Source organism: Candoia aspera, chromosome 4, assembly GCF_035149785.1.
Source record: "Candoia aspera isolate rCanAsp1 chromosome 4, rCanAsp1.hap2, whole genome shotgun sequence".
Classification (NCBI taxonomy): Eukaryota; Metazoa; Chordata; class Lepidosauria; order Squamata; family Boidae; genus Candoia; species Candoia aspera.
Genome location: NC_086156.1, coordinates 92,135,615 through 92,154,677, shown reverse-complemented (window position 1 = coordinate 92,154,677; position 19,063 = coordinate 92,135,615). Strand labels below are relative to the sequence as shown.

General features: G+C 48.4%; 1 protein-coding gene across 1 annotated transcript; it reads left to right on the top strand.

Annotated features, from left to right (window-relative positions):
- The first annotated feature begins 17,592 nt into the window (after positions 1-17,592).
- On the top strand, positions 17,593-18,507 carry LOC134497352 (olfactory receptor 14C36-like). The gene has a single exon (XM_063303014.1). It carries the CDS (start codon positions 17,593-17,595, stop codon positions 18,505-18,507), a length of 915 nt encoding a protein of 304 aa, XP_063159084.1.
- Positions 18,508-19,063: the final 556 nt, after the last annotated feature.

Below are 19,063 nucleotides of genomic sequence, written 5' to 3'. Positions count from 1 at the left end.
GACTGTCAGGAGGGAGAAATCAGAAGCTTTGAAGGACATAGAGAAAGACTTGAGCAACACAACCAAAGTAAGAGATTTGTCTCGTGTCTATGAGGGAATTAATCATGGATTTGGGGAGAATGACTGAAACAATGCCCAGGTCCTGCACAGCCAAATTCACTAGAAAGAAGTACATGGGGCTGCGCAGTTGATGGCCGAAAGCTACCACAGATATGATAAGAAGATTTGCTGTTCCAAGTTGCCAGATATAATATGAAGAATAGGAAGAAATATAGAAGCTGCAGGTGCCAATTTTTTTGAGAATTCCAGGAGCAGAAAGTAAGTGTCATGTTCACCGTTTCAATGTGCCTGGTACATCGTAACGCCTCGCATGCCATTTCCTTGGAGGGGGCTTACTCTCAGGAGCGGGTGGATCATTCCACTCTGCTGAGGTGTTATCTCTTGGCTGCTGTATTGGAATGTGTTTGGGTTAGGTCATGGATTCAAGGTTGCTTTCCCAGGCTGAGGCTAACGGTTTCCAGCACCTGGGAAGGGGTGGTTGCTATGGGCGGGCGAGGGAGGGGTTTTCCTCAAGCAAGGAGATTTAGTTTGTATTTTGCGCGCTTTTGCTCATTCTCAGCTTTCTTTGTATTTGCCATAATTTCCCTAATAAATCAGATTTCATTTAAGTAACTTCTTGTGAGTCTGAGTGTTTGGGGTCGGCAACCATTACATAAAGCTGAGAATCTCAAAACTCCAAATCCCGCTGGCCCCTATCCAGGAAAAGAAAGGCTCTTTCGATCCTGCGAGGGAGAGTGCTGGCGATGACCGATCCAAATGTGCTAATCATGGAGAGTGATGAGTCGAGCGAGGGAGAGCCCGACTCTACCATGATGCGACCCGATGGAGCCCCTCAGGGAGAGCTCTCAGCGATTTGGGAGGAGGCGAGTTCGGGGTCTGAAGGCGAAGCGGCGGGCATGAAAACCGCGCCAGAGACCACGGTCATGACCCTGGGCGAACTGGTCACCTGGGACGATAGTTGTGGGGACTTCTTGGAGGCGGGGGGCTCGTCCTGGAAGCAGAGATACCCGCTGTCCCCCACGGTGGTACAGGTGCTGCTGGGGGGGGGACTCCCCCACTCCAGACTGGATTCGGGTGTTAGAGTCGAAGATGGACTCCCTGGAGCTCATTCTGCAGAAAATGAGCATGGACTTGAGTTCGCTAAAAGAAGTGTGGGAGGGGTCAAGCCAGCGGCATTTGACCCCTTCCTCCCAGACACAGTCTCTGGACTGAAGAAGGGGAGCTTGCTCGAGAGAGGGGGACTGGGCTCCTAGTGTGGAACTAGCACAGCCACTCGTCTCTGAGAGGAGGCAGCAGGGAGCTGTCAAAGCAGCTGAACTGCCAGTGCGGGGGCGCAGCCCGTCTGGCGGAGGACTGAGGGACTTCTCTGTCGAATTCGATGGAGACCCGACAAAACTCTCGTTCTTTCTGACAAATGCCAAGGCTTACATGGAAGAATGGGGGTCGCTTTTCCATTCTGAGAAAGCCAAAATCATCACCATTGCCACCAAGCTTAAGGGGAGGGCAGCGGACTGGTATGTACAGATGTGCCAGTCGGAAGCCCCTGAACTGGAGAAATTTGACGAATTCCTCTGGGCCCTACAGCACCATTTCAAAGATCCACTAGCCAAGGAGCGGGCAAAGCGTGTCTTGAAAGAAATCAAGCAGGGATCGAGAACCGTGGCTGATTACGCACTGGAGTTTAAAGCGCTAGCGGGGAAGGTGGAAGACTGGTCACAGGCAACTGTAATAGAGTTGTTCAAGGATGGTTTAAACACTGAATTGCTGCGCTGATCGCTGGGACGAGATGATCCTGACAGCTTGTACGGGTGGATCCAGCTCGCTGGAAAGGCTGAGCATACCCACGGGGTGTTCGCGCAGAGGAGGGCGACGAAGTCGGGGCGGGATGGAAAACCCACCCACCCTTTGGGCCCCAGAGGAAGATCTGGACAACGGTCGTGGGAAGAGGAGAAGGAGCGCCGCTATGCAAAGGGGCAGTGCCTGCATTGCGGCAAAGAGGGGCACCGCGCGGCGGCGTGCCCAAAGGTGAAGGGCGAGGACCGGCAGGGAAAGTTGACTGCAAAGTCCCCCTCTCTGCCGAGGAAGATGAAAGCAGCGGTGGCCGACAGCGAGAGGGAAAGCCTGCCGTTCTATGGGGATGAGGGTGAGACTGAATTGCTGCAGCCGGCAGGAAACACCAGCCACCTGCTCTAAAGGGTGCCACAGGGCAGGTGGTAGAGGAGGGGCGTGAGCCTGTGTCAGTGAGTGGCAACTATCGCATTCTCACTGTGGAAGTAAAGTTGGGATCACGCACAAAGATGATAGAAGTGTGGGCGATGATTGATTCTGGGTGCTCACGATGCTTAATGCATCCAGATGTGGTGGCTGCATTGGAATTGCCCACCTTCCCATTGCAACGCCCCATGGGTTTCACTCAACTGGATGGATCCATAGCAGGGGGGAAACCAGTCACGCATTTCACCGGTTTGGTAGCCTTGCAGATGGGTAGCCACCGGGAAGGGTTGTCCTTTGTAGTAGCTCTGGTGGGGGGTCCTTTGGTGATCTTGGGTGTCCCATGGTTGGTCCAGCAAAATCCTCAGATAAATTTGGTCTATCGGACTGTAACCTTTTGGGACGGATTTTACCAAGCGCCGGAGGGGGATGAAGCCCCAGAGGAGGTGGTGGGAATAGTGGCAGCTGCAACTCTGCAGTACCCAATCCCTCCTCTTGAGGGTCTACCTGAAGAATACCAGGCATTTGCTGATGTGTTCGGGGAGACAGAAGCCGGTCAACTTCCCCCCCATCGGAAAACTGACTGTGCCATCGAGCTGGTACCTAACACCCAATTGCCTAAGCCAAAGATTTATTCAATGACTCAGAAGGAACTAACTTTGTTGCTGGAGTTTGTGGACAAAAACTTGGCAAGAGGGTTCATTGAACCAGCTAATTCGCCAGTGGGGGCACCGGTTCTCTTTCGTCTGAAGAAAGATGGGACATTAAGACTCTGTACCGATTTCCATGGGCTCAATGCGGTTTCAATATCCAATAAATATCCTCTGCCCCTGATAAAATATATGTTATCACATCTGGCCAAGGGGAAAATCTTCTCAAAACTGGATTTAAGGGAAACTTATTACCGAGTAAGGATCCAGGAGGGGGATGAATGGAAAATGGCATTCAATTGCCCATTGGGAGCTTTTCAATATAAGGTTTTGCCGTTTGGTTTGGCTGGGGCGCCTGGGATGTTTATGCAATTGATCAATGAAGTATTACATGAACATCTATTTAAGGAGGTATTGGTCTATTTGGATGATGTATTGATTTACACTGAAACTCTGGAGGAACATGTGCAGTTGGTTAAACAGGTGCTTCATAAGCTAAGGAAAGCAGAGTTGTATGCCAAACTGTCCAAATGTGCATTCCATCAAACACAAATTGATTATCTGGGATACAGGATTTCAGATAAGGGCATAGAGATGGATCCTGCTAAGATCCAGGCCATCCTGGAATGGGAGAGACCCCGCACCCACAGGCAACTTCAAAGTTTTCTTGGGTTCAGTAATTACTACCGGTTGTTCATAAGGGGGTTCGCAGAGATAACTCTGCCCCTGACAGATTTGCTTCGGATGAAGGGTGTGGGTGAAACCCACTGGGTAAAAAACCCAGGAACGCTTCTTAGATGGACTCCTGCTTGTCAGGCAGCTTTCGATAAGTTGAAGAAGTCTTTTACACAGGAGCCCATTTTGCGACATCCTGATCCCTCCAAGCCTTTTATTGTTCAAGTGGATGCCTCTGATTATTCTATTGGAGCCCTGTTGTGGCAAGTGGATGGGGCAGGTTGTTTAAAGGCATGTGCCTACCTGTCGTGCAAGTTCTCTGAAACGGAGACGTTGGCATGTGTGGGAAAAGGAGGCTTTTGCAGTCAAAGCAGCGTTAGACACTTGGTGCCACCTGCTGGAAGGGGCTAATCATCCATTTGAGGTGTGGACTGACCATAAAAACTTGGAAGCCCTCAGTACCCCCTGCAAGCTGAGTCCTAAACAAGTTTGCTGGGCTCAGTTCTTTAGCCGTTTCAACTTCCAACTGAAGTTCATCCCAGGGAAAAAGAACTTTTTAGCAGACGCGCTGTCCAGGCAGCCCCAGGACTCCAGCCCAGTGCCAGAGGTGGTCAGTATGCTGGGGACACAGCCACAATTGGGAATGCAGGCTGTGACCCGTAGCCAAACCCGTGCGCAGCAGCTTGCCGACAGTGACTCCGCCCCGCAGGGCACCTTGTCTATTTCATTGCAATTGCAACAAAAAATTCTAAAGGAGCTAAAAACTGACACTTGGTTGCTAGCAAATAGAGACAGTGTTACTTTTGACCAGGGATTCACTTGGAAGTCTAATCGGCTCTATGTTCCTGACGTCTTGCGAAAGGAGGTCTTACTCCATTCGCACGATGATAAGGTTGCTGGGCATTTTGGCTTTGTAAAGACTTTGCACCTGGTTCGCAGACAGTTTTGGTGGCCTGCTTTGCGCAAGGATGTAAAGGACTATGTTGCATCCTGTTCTGTGTGCGCTATGTCTAAACGAAAGGTGGGGAAGCCTCAAGGCTTGTTGCAGCCAGTGGCCAGCCCCGCTTGCCCATGGGAACAGATTTCCATGGATTTCATAGTGGAGCTACCTCCCAGCCAACGAAAAACTGTTATTTGGGTAGTAAAAGACTATTTCTCCAAGCAAGCTCATTTCATCCCATGTGCCTCCATTCCTTCGGTGCAACAGTTAGCCCACCTATTCCTTGTACATGTGTACAGGTTACACGGATGTCCCTCCTGCTTAATTTCTGACAGGGGCACACAGTTCACCTCTCAATTTTGGCAGGCATTTTTGAAACTTTTGGGCACTAGACAGGCATTGTCCACGGCGTGGCATCCTGAGACTGACGGGGCCACAGACGTGCTAAATTCAACACTTGAGCAGTATTTGCATGCTTTCGTGAATTATCAACAAGACAACAGGGTTGACCTCCTTCCCTTTGCTGAGGTTGCCTACAACAACACTGTTCATCAAAGCACTGGACAAACCCCTTTTCGCACCGTTTACGGCACAGACTTTGTCCCGATCCCTGACTTGCTGCAGCCGCCTGTCTTGCCGGCTTCACCATCCAACAGGGCAACGCAGCTGGCGGACTCTTGGCCGGTCATTCAGCAAGCACTAGCGGATGCATAGGCTGCTTACAAACAGCATGCTGATAAGAAGCGGGCCCCTCACCCTTCGTTTAAAGTCAGTGACCGGGTGTATCTCTCTACCAAGTTCATCAAGTCCTCTCAAACATCTAAAATATTGGCACCTAAATTTGTGGGTCCATTTCCTATTGTAGCACAGATTAACCCAGTGACTTTTAAACTTGACTTGCCACATAATCTAAAACGCTTACACCCTGTCTTTCATTACAGTTTGCTCAAAACCCTTGCTAGCTCAGACCGCTGGCATGATCAACCTCCGCCTCCTCCTCTCATCATGATTGATGGGCAACAGCATTTTGAAGTGAAAGAAATTCTTGACTCTCACCGACTACGCAACACAATGCAGTACCTCGTTCGCTGGAAACATTTTCCCCACCCGGAGTGGGTGGCAGCTCATGATGTTACTTCCCATATTCTTGTTCGTAGATTCCATGATGCTTATCCCTCAAAACCCAGTCCTTAACTCCTTTTGGGGGGGCAGTATGTCATGTTCACCGTTTCAATGTGCCTGGTACATCATAACGCCTCGCATGCCATTTCCTTGGAGGGGGCTTACTCTCAGGAGCGGGTGGATAATTCTACTCTGCGGAGGTGTTATATCTTGGCTGCTGTATTGGAATGTGTTTGGGTTAGGTCATGGATTCAAGGTTGCTTTCCCAGGCTCAGGCTAACGGTTTCCAGCACCTGGGAAGGGGTGGTTGATAGGGGCGGGCGAGGGAGGGGTTTTCCTCAAGCAAGGGGATTTAGTTTGTATTTCACGCGCTTTTGCTCATTCTCAGCTTTCTTTGTATTTGCCATAATTTCCCTAATAAATCAGATTTCATTTAAGTAACTTCTTGTGAGTCTGAGTGTTTGGGGTAGGCAACCATTACAGTAAGGCACTGTAGTTTGATTCTCCATCTTATGACATATCTGCAAGAAAGCACAGCTGAGATATATTATTAGAGAAAATCTATGTGTGTATGCTGTGTATGGTGGCTTGAGCTGAAGAAAAGACACAGTACACAGCAAGAAAGTAAATATATACTAAAAAGTGTTACAGAGATTCTTGAAGGTGGAGAGTGGCTAATCGTTTAAGAATGTATAAGATGCACCTGCATTCACAAATTCATAGAGACAGTGATAGAGACACACAGAGAGAGGCAGAATAGTTTTGTGAAAACATAGAGCTTTACTTAAGAGTGTGTTAAATTATTTAAATTTCCTGCATGAAACTTTACCCCCAGTTTAGCTCATTTGCTCAAATATAACACTGAATTTAAACAAGGAGGTGAACATAAATACTCCCAGTAGTCAGGGCTTTTGAGAATTCAGGGAGCAGAAAGTAATTGATGTGATTCTCCATGTTTCATTTATGACATACCTGCAAGGAAGCACAGGTGAGAAATGTTGCTGAAATCCTCCAGTACAATGACTTTCTCGACTTTCGTGGGTCACCAAGTTTGATGTTACCTTCTGAAACAGCCACCTGGCTTTATCGGAACATAAGGATCTAGAATAAAACAAATGAGTGGCATACCAATACTGAGTCTCTGCACTGGGAGTAGTCCCCAGCTCCAAGGGATCTGTGGTTTCAGAAAACCAAGGAGCACATCGAGAAAAAACCAGCCAAAGAGCACTGGCAAAGCAGTTATTGATAGGAACCCCCAACCTTCCTTTCCTTCCAACTGTTGGAGGATCCTTCTAATGCTGGCCTTTGAGGACCAGAATTCTGTGCACAAGTTCCAGAGAAAGGGGATTCTCCCATCACCCCTTCAGTGCAGAAACACGATCTTTATTTAATTCTCAATTGTCAAGAGAAGGGGCACCTGTTGAAAAATTGTGCATCTGAAAGCTACATCTTATAAATTTATCTTGATCTGTGCAATCTCAGGAAATTTCCTGAGTTCTGCCTCCCTTTGTTGCAGCAAGAATCTGTTTCTTTTCTTTTTATTTTTTGGCTTCTATAGATGAATATTTAGTGAATCACGTCTTTGCATTTCGTAATTTCCCCTGCTGCTCTCCAAACTCCACATTTTATCTTTGAGCAAATTAAATATGTTATTCCTTAGTAACATTTTCTCATTCAGTTAAATAATGCATTACATTCTCAAAAATTACTACTGCTAGGTGTCATGAGTGCCGTTGAGCTGAAGACATCAGCGCAATGGCACACATGACAATAACAAGGAAACAGGGGAAGGGGCTCAAGATAAGTAGCCATCAACTTACAAAGACTGAAGGACAAGAGACAATGGCTAAACGGATCGCGAGGCACACCCAAGCTGTTAGCGCTAACGCAATGGAGATCGCCCAGCTGACAGCAATCACCGGAGGAATAGGGAAACAGATGATGGGTGATCCCGGAACGCCAGCGGGGCCTCACAACCCCTCACCTACCGGCAGGGCAGCGTGTTGGACAAAGGGGGGTGACGTAACCGCGAGTGAGGGGGCGCTGACCGGCGCGGGGTATTTAAACCGCGCACCGGTGCGCTCCTGTCACTCTCAGCTTTTTTCCTATACTGTATCTACACTGCGAATAAACCAGAGCCTGTTTCACGGAATCAGCGTCTGTGTATTACTCGGAGGTAGGCAGCGCATGACATAAAGCTGAGAGTGGGACGAGCAGAGGCGACTACACAGGACATCGCCACTACCACAGCAGACCTACCGGAACAATACGCCGACTTCTCCAAGGTCTTCGGAGAGGCGGAAGCTGACCAACTACCCCCCCACCGCAAGACGGACTGCCGGATCGACCTGCTGCCCGACGTCCCCTTACCTAGACCGAAGATCTACTCGATGACCCCGAAGGAGATGGCAACCTTCTGGGAGTTCATCGATAAAAACCTAGAGAGGGGATTCATAGAGCCAGCATGCTCAACGGTCGGAGCCCCCGTCTTATTCCGGGAGAAGAAAGACGGCACCCTACGGCTCTGCACCGACTACCGGGGCCTAAACGCGGCTTCCCTGTCCAACAAATACCCCTTACCCCTGGTGAAAGACATGCTCGCCCACCTGTCCACGGGCAAAGTCTTCTCCAAACTGGACCTTCGCGAGGCGTACTACCGCATCCGAAACAGGGAGGGGGACGAATGGAAGACTGCGTTCAACTGCCCCCTAGGCGCCTTCCAGTACAAAGTGCTGCCATTCGGACTCGCGGGGGCTCCCGGGGTGTTTATGCAGCTCATCAATGAGGTCCTGCATGAACACCTGTTCAAAGGGGTCCTTGTCTACATAGACAACGTCCTTATCTACACTAAAACGCACAAGGAACATGTGACCCTAGTCAGGCAAGTCCTTGACAAACTCAGAAGGGCGCAGCTCTATGCCAAACCCACAAAGTGCAAATTCCATAAAGTGCACCTAGACTACCTGGGGTACCGAATCTCCGGAGACGGCATAGAAATGGACCCCGCAAAAGTCGAGGCGGTGCTGAACTGGGAACGCCCCCACAACAGACGCCAACTCCAGAGCTTCCTCGGCTTCGCAAATTTTTACAGGTCATTCGCCCGGGGGTTCGCAGAGATAGCCCTCCCCCTAACGGACCTCCTCAAAACCAAAGGGGTGGGGGACACCCGACGCGCCAAGAACCCGGGCACAGTATTGAATTGGACTCCCGCGTGCCAGACCGCATTCAACAAGCTGAAAGCGCTGTTCACCACGGAGCCAATCCTTGCGCACCCGGACCCAGAACGGCCGTTCGTGGTCCAAGCCGACGCCTCAGACTTCTCTCTGGGGGCCATCCTACTCCAAAAGGACCCCACAGGACTCCTGAAACCATGCGCCTACCTGTCGAGGAAATTTTCCGAGACAGAAAGGCGATGGCACGTCTGGGAGAAAGAAGGCTTCGCGGTAAAATCGGCGCTAGAAACATGGCGACACCTACTCGAGGGAGCCACCCAACCATTCGAGGTCTGGACCGACCACCGGAACCTCGAGGCCCTCCGAACGCCCAGACGCCTCAGCCCAAAACAGGTCCGATGGGCCCAATTCTTCAGCCGCTTCAACTTCCAGCTGAAGTTCATGCCGGGTAAAAAGAACTTCCTGGCCGACGCCCTTTCCCGACTGCCCCAAGACGAAGAGCCCGCCCCAGACACCATTGGGACGGTCCTATCCGCCTCGCAACTGGGGATGGCCGTGACCACCCGAAGCGGCGCTCGGAGGCAGCTCGACTCTACGGCGCAACCGACGGCAGGACAACCTGTGACCAGACGACGCCAACCGCAACTACCAGGGGGGATACGCACGGACCTCGCCGCCGCCCTCAAAACCGACCCCTGGTTCCTGGCAAACCCCGACAAGGTAACGATGGCACAGGACCTGGCATGGGGGGAAGGCAGAATCTATGTCCCGGACTCGCAACGCCAAGCGATCTTGCATAGATCACACGACGCCAAGCAAGCGGGACACTTTGGGTTCCTTAAGACCCTACACCTAACAAGGCGTCAATTCTGGTGGCCCGCGCTAAGACGAGACGTGAAAGCATACGTAGCGTCCTGCCCAACGTGCGCTAGGGCCAAACGGGCACCAGGCAAACCCGCGGGGCTTTTACAACAGGTGGCAGAACCCTCCCGCCCATGGGAGGAAATCTCCATGGATTTTATAGTGGACCTCCCACCCAGCCAGAAGAAAACGGCCATTTGGGTGGTGAAGGATTATTTCTCGAAACAGGCCCACTTCATCCCCTGCACGTCGGTCCCGTCCGCACAACAACTAGCCAAACTCTTCCTCATCCACGTGTACAGGTTACACGGATGTCCCGCACGTGTGGTGACCGACAGGGGCACACAGTTCACTTCTAAATTCTGGCGGGCCTTACTAAAGCTGACGGGGACCCAACAGGCCCTATCCACTGCCTGGCACCCCCAGACGGACGGAGCCACAGAGTTCCTCAATGCCACCCTAGAGCAATTCATACGCTCATATACCAACTATCATCAAGACGACTGGGCCGAACTGCTCCCATTCGCCGAAGTCGCATACAACAACGCCGTCCACACGAGCACGGGGAAAACTCCGTTCGAGGTAGTCTCGGGGCGCGACTTCGTCCCCATACTGGAGCTACCACAACCCCCGGAACGCCAGGTGGACGCTAGCGACTGGGGACGGAAGATTGCGGAATCGTGGCCAATAATCACAGCAGCGCTGAAGGATGCACAGGCGGCCTACAAAGAGCAGGCCAACAAGCACCGGCGCCAACAACCGACGTTCCAGGCGGGGGATATGGTCTACCTATCCACCAAATTCCTAAAGTCACCCCAACCCTCGAAAAAACTGGGGCCCAAGTACATCGGGCCGTTCCGAGTTACGCAGATAGTGAACCCAGTGGCAATACGCTTGGACCTGCCACACAACCTACGGAGACTCCACCCGGTTTTCCACACCAGCCTCCTGAAACCGGCAACCACCTCTCGATGGCACCCAAGCACGCCACTGCCCTCACCGGTGATGATCGACGGGCAACATCACTTTGACGTAAGGGACATACTCGACTCTCGCAGGCAACGGGGAACTTTACACTATTTGGTCAGGTGGAAACACTTCCCCCACCCAGAATGGGTGGCGGCGCACAACGTTAACGCGCCTGACCTGACCCGGGCTTTTCACCGGGCATACCCCGACAAGCCAAAACCAAGACTAGCAAACCGTCACCTGCATAACCCCTCCCCCACGGGCCCCCCCGCCTATCGTGCCCCAAGGGAAAGGGCCCCCCCAAGCCCGCGACTTGGGTGGACCTCCCCCCCCCGGGACTCACCCCCCCCGCCCCGGGCCCACGAGGCAGTAACAAGCGGTCGCCAGCACCCTCCCCCCGCCCCGGGCCCACGGGGGAGTGGCAAGCAAGTCAACAGTGCATCCTGGGGGCAACGCCCAGGAGCACACATATCAAAGGCGACGCACTTAGAATATAAAAGAAGGGCCCTACCTGGAGCTGATAAGCACCCGACCAGCCACGCCTCTCTCCTCGTCGAACTGAGCCAAACAAACAGGGTGTGGCCCGGGCATGCGCACTAAGAACACACCCTAGAGAGGCACGTGGTAGAGGGCGGAAAAAAGGGAGGGGCGAAAAATACTCCGGCGGGAAATTCAAAAAAAAAACAAAAAACATTTTGACAGCTCTCCTGGTAAAAAACCAGAAAACCGGGGGGGGGGCACTATTCGGACAGGGGGCAGTATGTCATGAGTGCCGTTGAGCTGAAGACATCAGCGCAATGGCACACATGACAATAACAAGGAAACAGGGGAAGGGGCTCAAAATAAGTAGCCATCAACTTACAAAGACTGAAGGACAAGAGACAATGGCTAAACGGATCGCAAGGCACACCCAAGCTGTTAGCGCTAACGCAACGGAGATCGCCCAGCTGACAGCAATCACCGGAGGAATAGGGAAACCGATGATGGGCGATCCCGGAACGCCAGCGGGGCCTCGCAACCCCTCACCTACTGGCAGGGCAGCGTGTTGGACAAAGGGAGGTGACGTAACCATGAGTGAGGGGGCGCTGACCGGCGCGGGGTATTTAAACCCCGCACCGGTGCGCTCCTGTCACTCTCAGCTTTTTTCCTATACTGTATCTACACTGCGAATAAACCAGAGCCTGTTTCACGGAATCAGCGTCTGTGTATTACTCGGAGGTAGGCAGTGCATGACACTAGGTATGTAGATTGAAGTATTATTTGTGTTGTATTCCCCATAAATTGTCAATAGCTAATAATGAAATGAGCAGGAAAACCCCACCTCTCTGGTTAACTTCCTCTTGCTTTGCTGCTCTATTCTTTTCTGTCCTATTCATTGCTGACATCATTCAGAAATACAAAGAGGGAACGCCAGCTGTGAATTTCTCCCGTCACCTTCCCACCTTTTTTGCTTCTCCCAGAGAGCAGCTTCATTGATCCCTTGAAGCCAGATCCCCCTCTCAATTGAACTACAGCCCAACCAATGTGACACTGTCAGGGTCCACTTCCATATTGGTCTTGCACTATCAACCTAAAGAGGTGGTTGGACATAATAGAAATTGAGTTCAAATCCTCCAGTATGTTGCCTTTCTAGCATAACTTTCCTGGTTTACTAAGTTTGATTTTGGTGTCTTGAATGAGCCACCTTGCTTTATTCAATCATGTGGATCTGTTGTTGTTGTTTATTCATTCAGTCGCTTCCGACTCTTCGTGACTTCATGGACCAGCCCACACCAGAGATTCCTGTCAGTCGTCAACACCCCCAGCTCCCCCAGGGATGAATCCATCACCTCAAGAACATCATCCATCCATCTTGCCCTTGGTCGGCCCCTCTTCCTTTTGCCTTCCACTCTCCCTAGCATAAGTCATTACAGTCAAAATGAGTCAAATAATTAAAATGAGTGTCTATGTTCTTGTTAATATAATTAGCAATTGACAGCTTCTATCATCCATGGTAGTTATGGATTAAGTGAGAGATGTGCATGAAGCATGTTCTACAGCTTGTCTCATTACTTGGGGTTCTATTTTACATTTATCTTTTAAGAGATTCCACCCCTGTCAGCCGTTTGAGGTAGACCTGATCAGGAAAAACCCTCCACAGGAAGACCAGATTTACAGTATACTTTATTGAGATAGGCTATAGTAGCTAAGTCTTGCAAGTCTGATTGTGCTTCTCCTTCTCACTCTGCCATGCCCCAATGAATCAGGGAGGAGTCATCCTGAGGCTCATCTTAATACTATCTCCTTTCCCAGGACTTAAGGAATGCTTCTCTCCTCTTTATTTACATAATGGTTTCTGAATATTAGCTTTAGGGCCATCTCTCTGGCTCACGTCAAAGCCATCTAAACTGCTGTCTATGTAGTCATAGCAGTGAGATCCATCAATTAGTTACACGTAATGGGAATAACTTCTTCAAATACCGACAGTTCTAGAAGTTGATGCTTTGATTTCTAACATGCCACTTCCTTTCTCATCTTCTGATAGATGTTATTGTTGTTGTTAGATTTTTATCCTATATAAGGCTGGCTTTCATGCTTAAGGGAGTCCTAGAACTCACAGTCTCCTGGTTTCTAGGCCAGCGCCTTAATCTCTACACCAGACTGGCTCTCAGTAGTTCAAACCCTTAGGTGGCACCACTCTTTAAAGGTTGTTTGAAGGGCCTTGCCACGATATTCTTTCAACATTTCTAAAATTTCATTATTAAGTCTCCCTGGATCATTACCAATAGCTGGGTTCATGCAATGGTGTCAAATTCTCAAAGGTAAGGTTGCTGGAACACGGGACACGGTGGCGCTGTGGGTTAAACCGCTGAGCTGTCAATCGGAAGGTCGGCGGTTCAAAACCACGTGGCGGGGCGAGCTCCCGTTGTTAATCCCAGCTCCTCCTCACCTAGCAGTTCGAAAACATGCAAATGTGAGTAGATCAATAGGTACCGCTTCGGCGGGAAGGTAACGGCGTTCCGAGTCGTCATGCTGGCCACATGACCCAGAAGGGTCTATGACAACGCCGGCTCCAAGGCTTAGAAATGGAGATGAGCACCGCCCCCTAGAGTCGGATTCGACTGGACTTTACGTCAAGGGAAACCTTTACCTTTACCTTAAGGTTGCTGGATGTGCTTTTTGTTGTGTGTCCATGTGTGTTTGTGCTCATGCTTTTTCTGCAGCTTGGGCACTTGCCTCTCCAGTTATCAGTAAAGCTCTCCATGTTTTTGTGCATGTTTGGCCTGGGACAGGACAAGTATAATCACTGCAGAGGTTCTTGGACAAAGTGATTTTTCTGGACCCATTTCAGTCTGGTTTCAATCTAGGATACAGTATGGGACGTTTGTCACACTTGCTTATTTATTTCAAATTTCTATTACCGCCCACCTCTCCCAAAAGGGGGACTCTGTTGAAGAGCTTTGATGGAACTGGGATCAAGGTTGACCGTTTTTATGCTTCTTGATCTCTTGGCGATATTCAATGTCAGCTGCAGGTTTTGGGAGCTGGTTATTTATGGTGATTCTCCTTTCTCCGTGGCTGGATAGTCAGTGTGGACGGTGGGAGGGGAGCGGTCATGTCCTTGGCCCCTCATCTGTGGAGTGCCTCAGGGCTCAACACTCTCTCCTCTCCTAATTTAATATCTACCTGAAACATTTGGGTGAGGTCATCCATCGGTTTAGTGTCTGGTATCATCTCAACTCTGGGCCAACCAAATGTTGCTGTCAATATCCTATCCCAGTACCTGGACACTGTAAATTTGGATGGGGAGAAACTAGCTCAGGCTCAATCCTGTCAATACCACTTGAAGGTGGACATTAGAGCTCCTTAGTTCTGGGGACATCTGTCATGGCCAGCTCTGACTTTGAGGAGCTGGAGGAGGATGAGGTCACTTCTGAGGGCCTTGTGGGACAGCAGCCTGCCTCAGAGAACATCAGGGAGATACTTGGGCTCATTTTTCTGCACAGTCTGTGGAGCAGCTGGAAGTAGCAGAAGATGAGAGGTCTCATCCATGACCTCTTCCCGGTCCTATGGCATGTAGGGCTGAGTGAAGGGCAGAATAGAGGAGGTCTGCACAGCTCCTTGTGAGGCAAGGGTGTTCCCACTGCTGATTGCTTGCACCAGTGGGGCTCTATTATAGAGCCACCGTGAGCAGGGAATCCTTAATTGGGAACAGCAGCTCCATTTACTGGAACCTCTGTCTATTTCACCCTGAACTCTTGCCTATGAAAACTCTCTGGTTTTGAACCGAGGCTGGCTGGTGACATACGACCACTCCACAACCTCTGGACTGTGCTGTGATGGAATGTGTCTATGAAGAGGGAGAGGATGTGATGGACTACCGGCTCTCAGGAAGGAGCCGGCTCTCAGGAAGGAGAGAGAACATTCCAAGGAGGGGGGTAGGACAAGAGACAACATAACCCAGGTTATCTCCCTTAGAGTACAGTGAATTTAGTGTGGCAAGCTTTTGTTTATCCAGCATGATCAAATAAAGAACTGAAGTTTGGCTGGACTGATTCCTCCTCAGTCTTGGGCTAGGCCTAACATCAACCTTGCCAGACTGTGCCGTCTCCTTGCGAGGAGAACAAGTGGGTGATTCTGTTGGACCAACTTCATTGCTGATCCATCAGTCTGGCTGCGGCTGTGTCTCCGCTCTTCCAGAGTTGTCTTAGCTTGCCATTGCCTCACCCAGAAGTCCCCCTACATCAAAACTTTTAACTTGTTGTTCAAAGGTTGAGCTGCATTACTTTTAAAACATATATTATGGTTTCTCTCTCTTTTGTTTTATAATATATACACTTCCTCTCTTTACTGCATGTGTCTCTTCTGCTTCTCTTTCAACTGGCATGAATGAATTGCAAGAAAACACCACTTGTCAAATGGAGAAATAAAGGAGGTGAGCACAGCACAGTCAGGTCTCTCCATTATATCTTCAGAATAGAGATTTTATTCAAAATAGTGCATCCAGCCCATAATACAAAACAAAGCATTGGTCACCCATGGACCGTGTTTGTGTGTGTGTGCTCACACGTCCGAACACGTAATTTTTTCCATTCAATCATATCCAATTCTTGGAGACTGCAAGGACAAGTCCCTGCACTTTTTTTTGGCAAGGTTTTTTTTTTTCCCCCAGAAGTGGTTTGCCATTCCTTCATTCCTAGGGCTGAGAAAGAGTGACTGGCCCAAGCTCACCCAACTGGCTTTGTGCCTAAGGCAGGACTAGAACTCAGTCTCCCAGTTTCTACCCTGATGCCTTAAACACTGCATCAAACTGCCTCCCTTATGTATTTCTAGTATCTTTCAAAATGAGTCCTATGTCATGATGTCATCTTTCTTTTTGGCGTTTTATAGATGGCTGCCAGAAGGAACTGTTCTGAGATAGAAAAACCATTTTAGCTCTTTCCCAGCATTGCAGAAACTTCAATAAATGTTGTCTAAACTTTCAGAATATGGGTCATAATCATAGATACAAAGAAGTATGTTTGATCCTAGATGATGCCCACAGACAGAATAATTTTGTATATCTGTACATTTTCTTGACAATGCAGGGAAATGCAGTATCTTTAACAATCAAATTGAAGAATTACATCAGCCTCCACCAAAACATTGTGGAATCATTCTCTTGTGCATACATATCTTTAGCATTGCCTCATTATTCCTTGTGGGATTATTTTCTAAAGGGTGATGACATTCTGTGTGGGTCTCATGAAGTTTGCAGCATGATTATGTAGATGATAATTTAGTGTATCTTTACTTGGGCTCATAGGTTGCTCTAGTCAGACCAATTCTGTGTAGACATGAAAAGTAACCTTAGAATACAGATTTGGAAGAGGATGTGTTAGATATAGGAAACTCAATCCTTTTCCTTTCTTTTGATTCTAACTGTGGTCTATTAGTGCTGAGGTACCTGGGGAAATGAGAGAAAACTGATGGACACCCAGGTCAGCCAGGTAGGCATCATATTTTTCTGTCATTCATTGCTACCCAAAACCAGGTTTCTAAGTGTCGCTCTATGGAGTCATAAGTATGAAGTCTGAATCTGCAATAAGAAGAGGAGGTGATGATACCCAGAGAGATAAGTTTTCCAGCTCATTTCATAAGAGATTTCTGTCCTGGAACAGAAGGATCACTAGTACAGATCATACTTTCTGGGGGAAAACATGAGGTAAAAGAAACAAGCAAACAGAGGATGAGAAGTATTTCAGACTCCTTTTGATTAAACAAGACATTTCATGGAAGAGCAGATGAGACCTTGACAGGGTGATGAACATTGTTCTCACTAACAGAAGTAATGCCCAGGAAAAATGCATGGCTCTGTCAACCTTATTTTTGGCAAATTTCTTCTTCCTGCATCTGCCATTGTTTTAGCTTCAAAAGGTCAAACTTGGTTCCATTTTCATATTATTTTTGTTCCCCATAGCTAATGACATTTTAATACCCAGGGTCTCTCTGAAGGGACTACTGAAGTTAGGTATTCCTGCCAGATGCCTTTTGGAGCAGAAGGGTATCGGTTCTGAACAAAAAAACTCTGACCTCTGGGATTATTGTTCCTCTCTTTGATTAAACTTAGTGTTACATTTGAGCAAATGAGCTAATCTGGAGTTTCAAGGAAAAGGTGTAAATCATGTAAGAGATCATTAAGTAAAGCTCTATTTTTTCATGAAGCTATTCTGCCTCTCTGTGTGTCCCTGTCACGGTCACCCTTTATGAGTGTGTGAGTGAGGGCAGGTGCATGTTATACACACTTACTCAATTAGAGTCTCCACCTTCACGCATCACTGTAACTCTTTTTAGTGCATGCTTACTTTCTAGCTTTGTATTGCGACTCTTGTGCAGATCAAGGCACCATACACAGTTTTCTCTAATAATGTCTCTCACTTGTGCTTCCTTGCAGGTATGTCATAAGTTAAACATGGAGAATCGAACTACTCTGTCTTACTTTCTGCTCCTGGAATTCTCAGAAACTCGGCACCTGCACCTGCTACATTTCTTCCTGTTCTTTATATTATACCTGGCAATTACAACAGCAAATCTTCTCATCATCTGTGCAGTAGCTTTAGGTAATCAATTGCATAGCCCCATGTACATCTTTCTAATGCATTTGGCTGTGCAGGACCTGGGCATTGTTTCAGTCATTGTCCCCAAATCCATGATTAATTCCCTCATGGACACCCGACGAATCTCCTACTTCGGCTGTGTTGCTCAAGTCTTTCTCTTTATGTCCTTCGAAGCTTGTGATTTGTGCCTCCTCACAGTCATGGCATATGATCGATATGTTGCCATTTGCAATCCACTGCACTATGAGATGGTGATGAATTGGAAAGCCTGCACTGAAATTGTGATTCTGGTTTGGATCATCAGCCTTCTCTATGGAATGTTGCATACCACTGGCACTTTTTCAAACCTTCTGTGTTCTAATGTTGTCAACCAATTCTTCTGTGAAATCCCACAATTGCTAAAGCTGTCCTGCTCTGGCTTCAATCTTGTTGAAGCTGGAGTTCTTGTGGCCAGTGTCACTGCAGGAGTAGGTTGTTTTACTTTTATTATTGTATCGTATGCCATGATCTTCAAGGCAGTGCTAGGAATCCCTTCTGAACAAGGAAGGCAAAAAGCCTTATCAACCTGTATCCCCCACCTTATAGTAGTGTCTATGTTTTTATCAACTGGATGCTTTGCCTATCTGAGACCTCCCTCTAACACACCATCTTACCTGGATTTTGGGCTGACTGTTCTGTATTCGCTTCTTCCACCCCTGTTCAATCCAATCATCTATAGCATGAGAAATAAGAATATCAAATTTGTCCTTTCTAAATTTTTGAGATTCTGAAAATTTCTTTCAATGTTGTTTCTATTCTTTCCATCAACATTTTGTATTTCATTGTCCCCAAACCCATGATAAATTAACTCATGGACACCAGAAATATCTCTTCCTTTGGCTGCTTTGCACAAGTCTTTCTCTCAGCCTCCTTTAAGGATTCTGATTTCTCCTTCTGGATAGTCATGGCTTATGATGGATATGTTGCCGTTTGCAATCCAGTACACTATATGATGGAGTTGAATTGGAAAGCCTGCACCAAAAAGTGAATTCAGCGATGTTCTGTATTTAATTCTCTTGTCATGGTACTTTCTATGCCTTTTGCCTTCAGTTTTCTCAGGAAGGGAAAGCAATTTCAAAGGGAAACAAAGCTGAGGTACAGATTGAGACTTATCATGTCCTTTCAGATTGAGAAGTTGGTAAGCTACAATCCCATATCCTAAGTCATTGCCATTCTAATCACGTGGAGGTCAAGACAGGAAGATGGTTGAGAAGAGCTAGAAAGATGCAGTATGTTCACTGATTTCATCGTTATATCACTGCTCAATCCCTTGATCTATAGCATCTG

What these genes read in the sequence shown, in the direction of transcription:
- LOC134497352 (XM_063303014.1), top strand. Translation starts at nt 17,593, where the DNA reads ATGGAGAATCGAACTACTCTGTCTTACTTTCTGCTCCTGGAATTCTCA.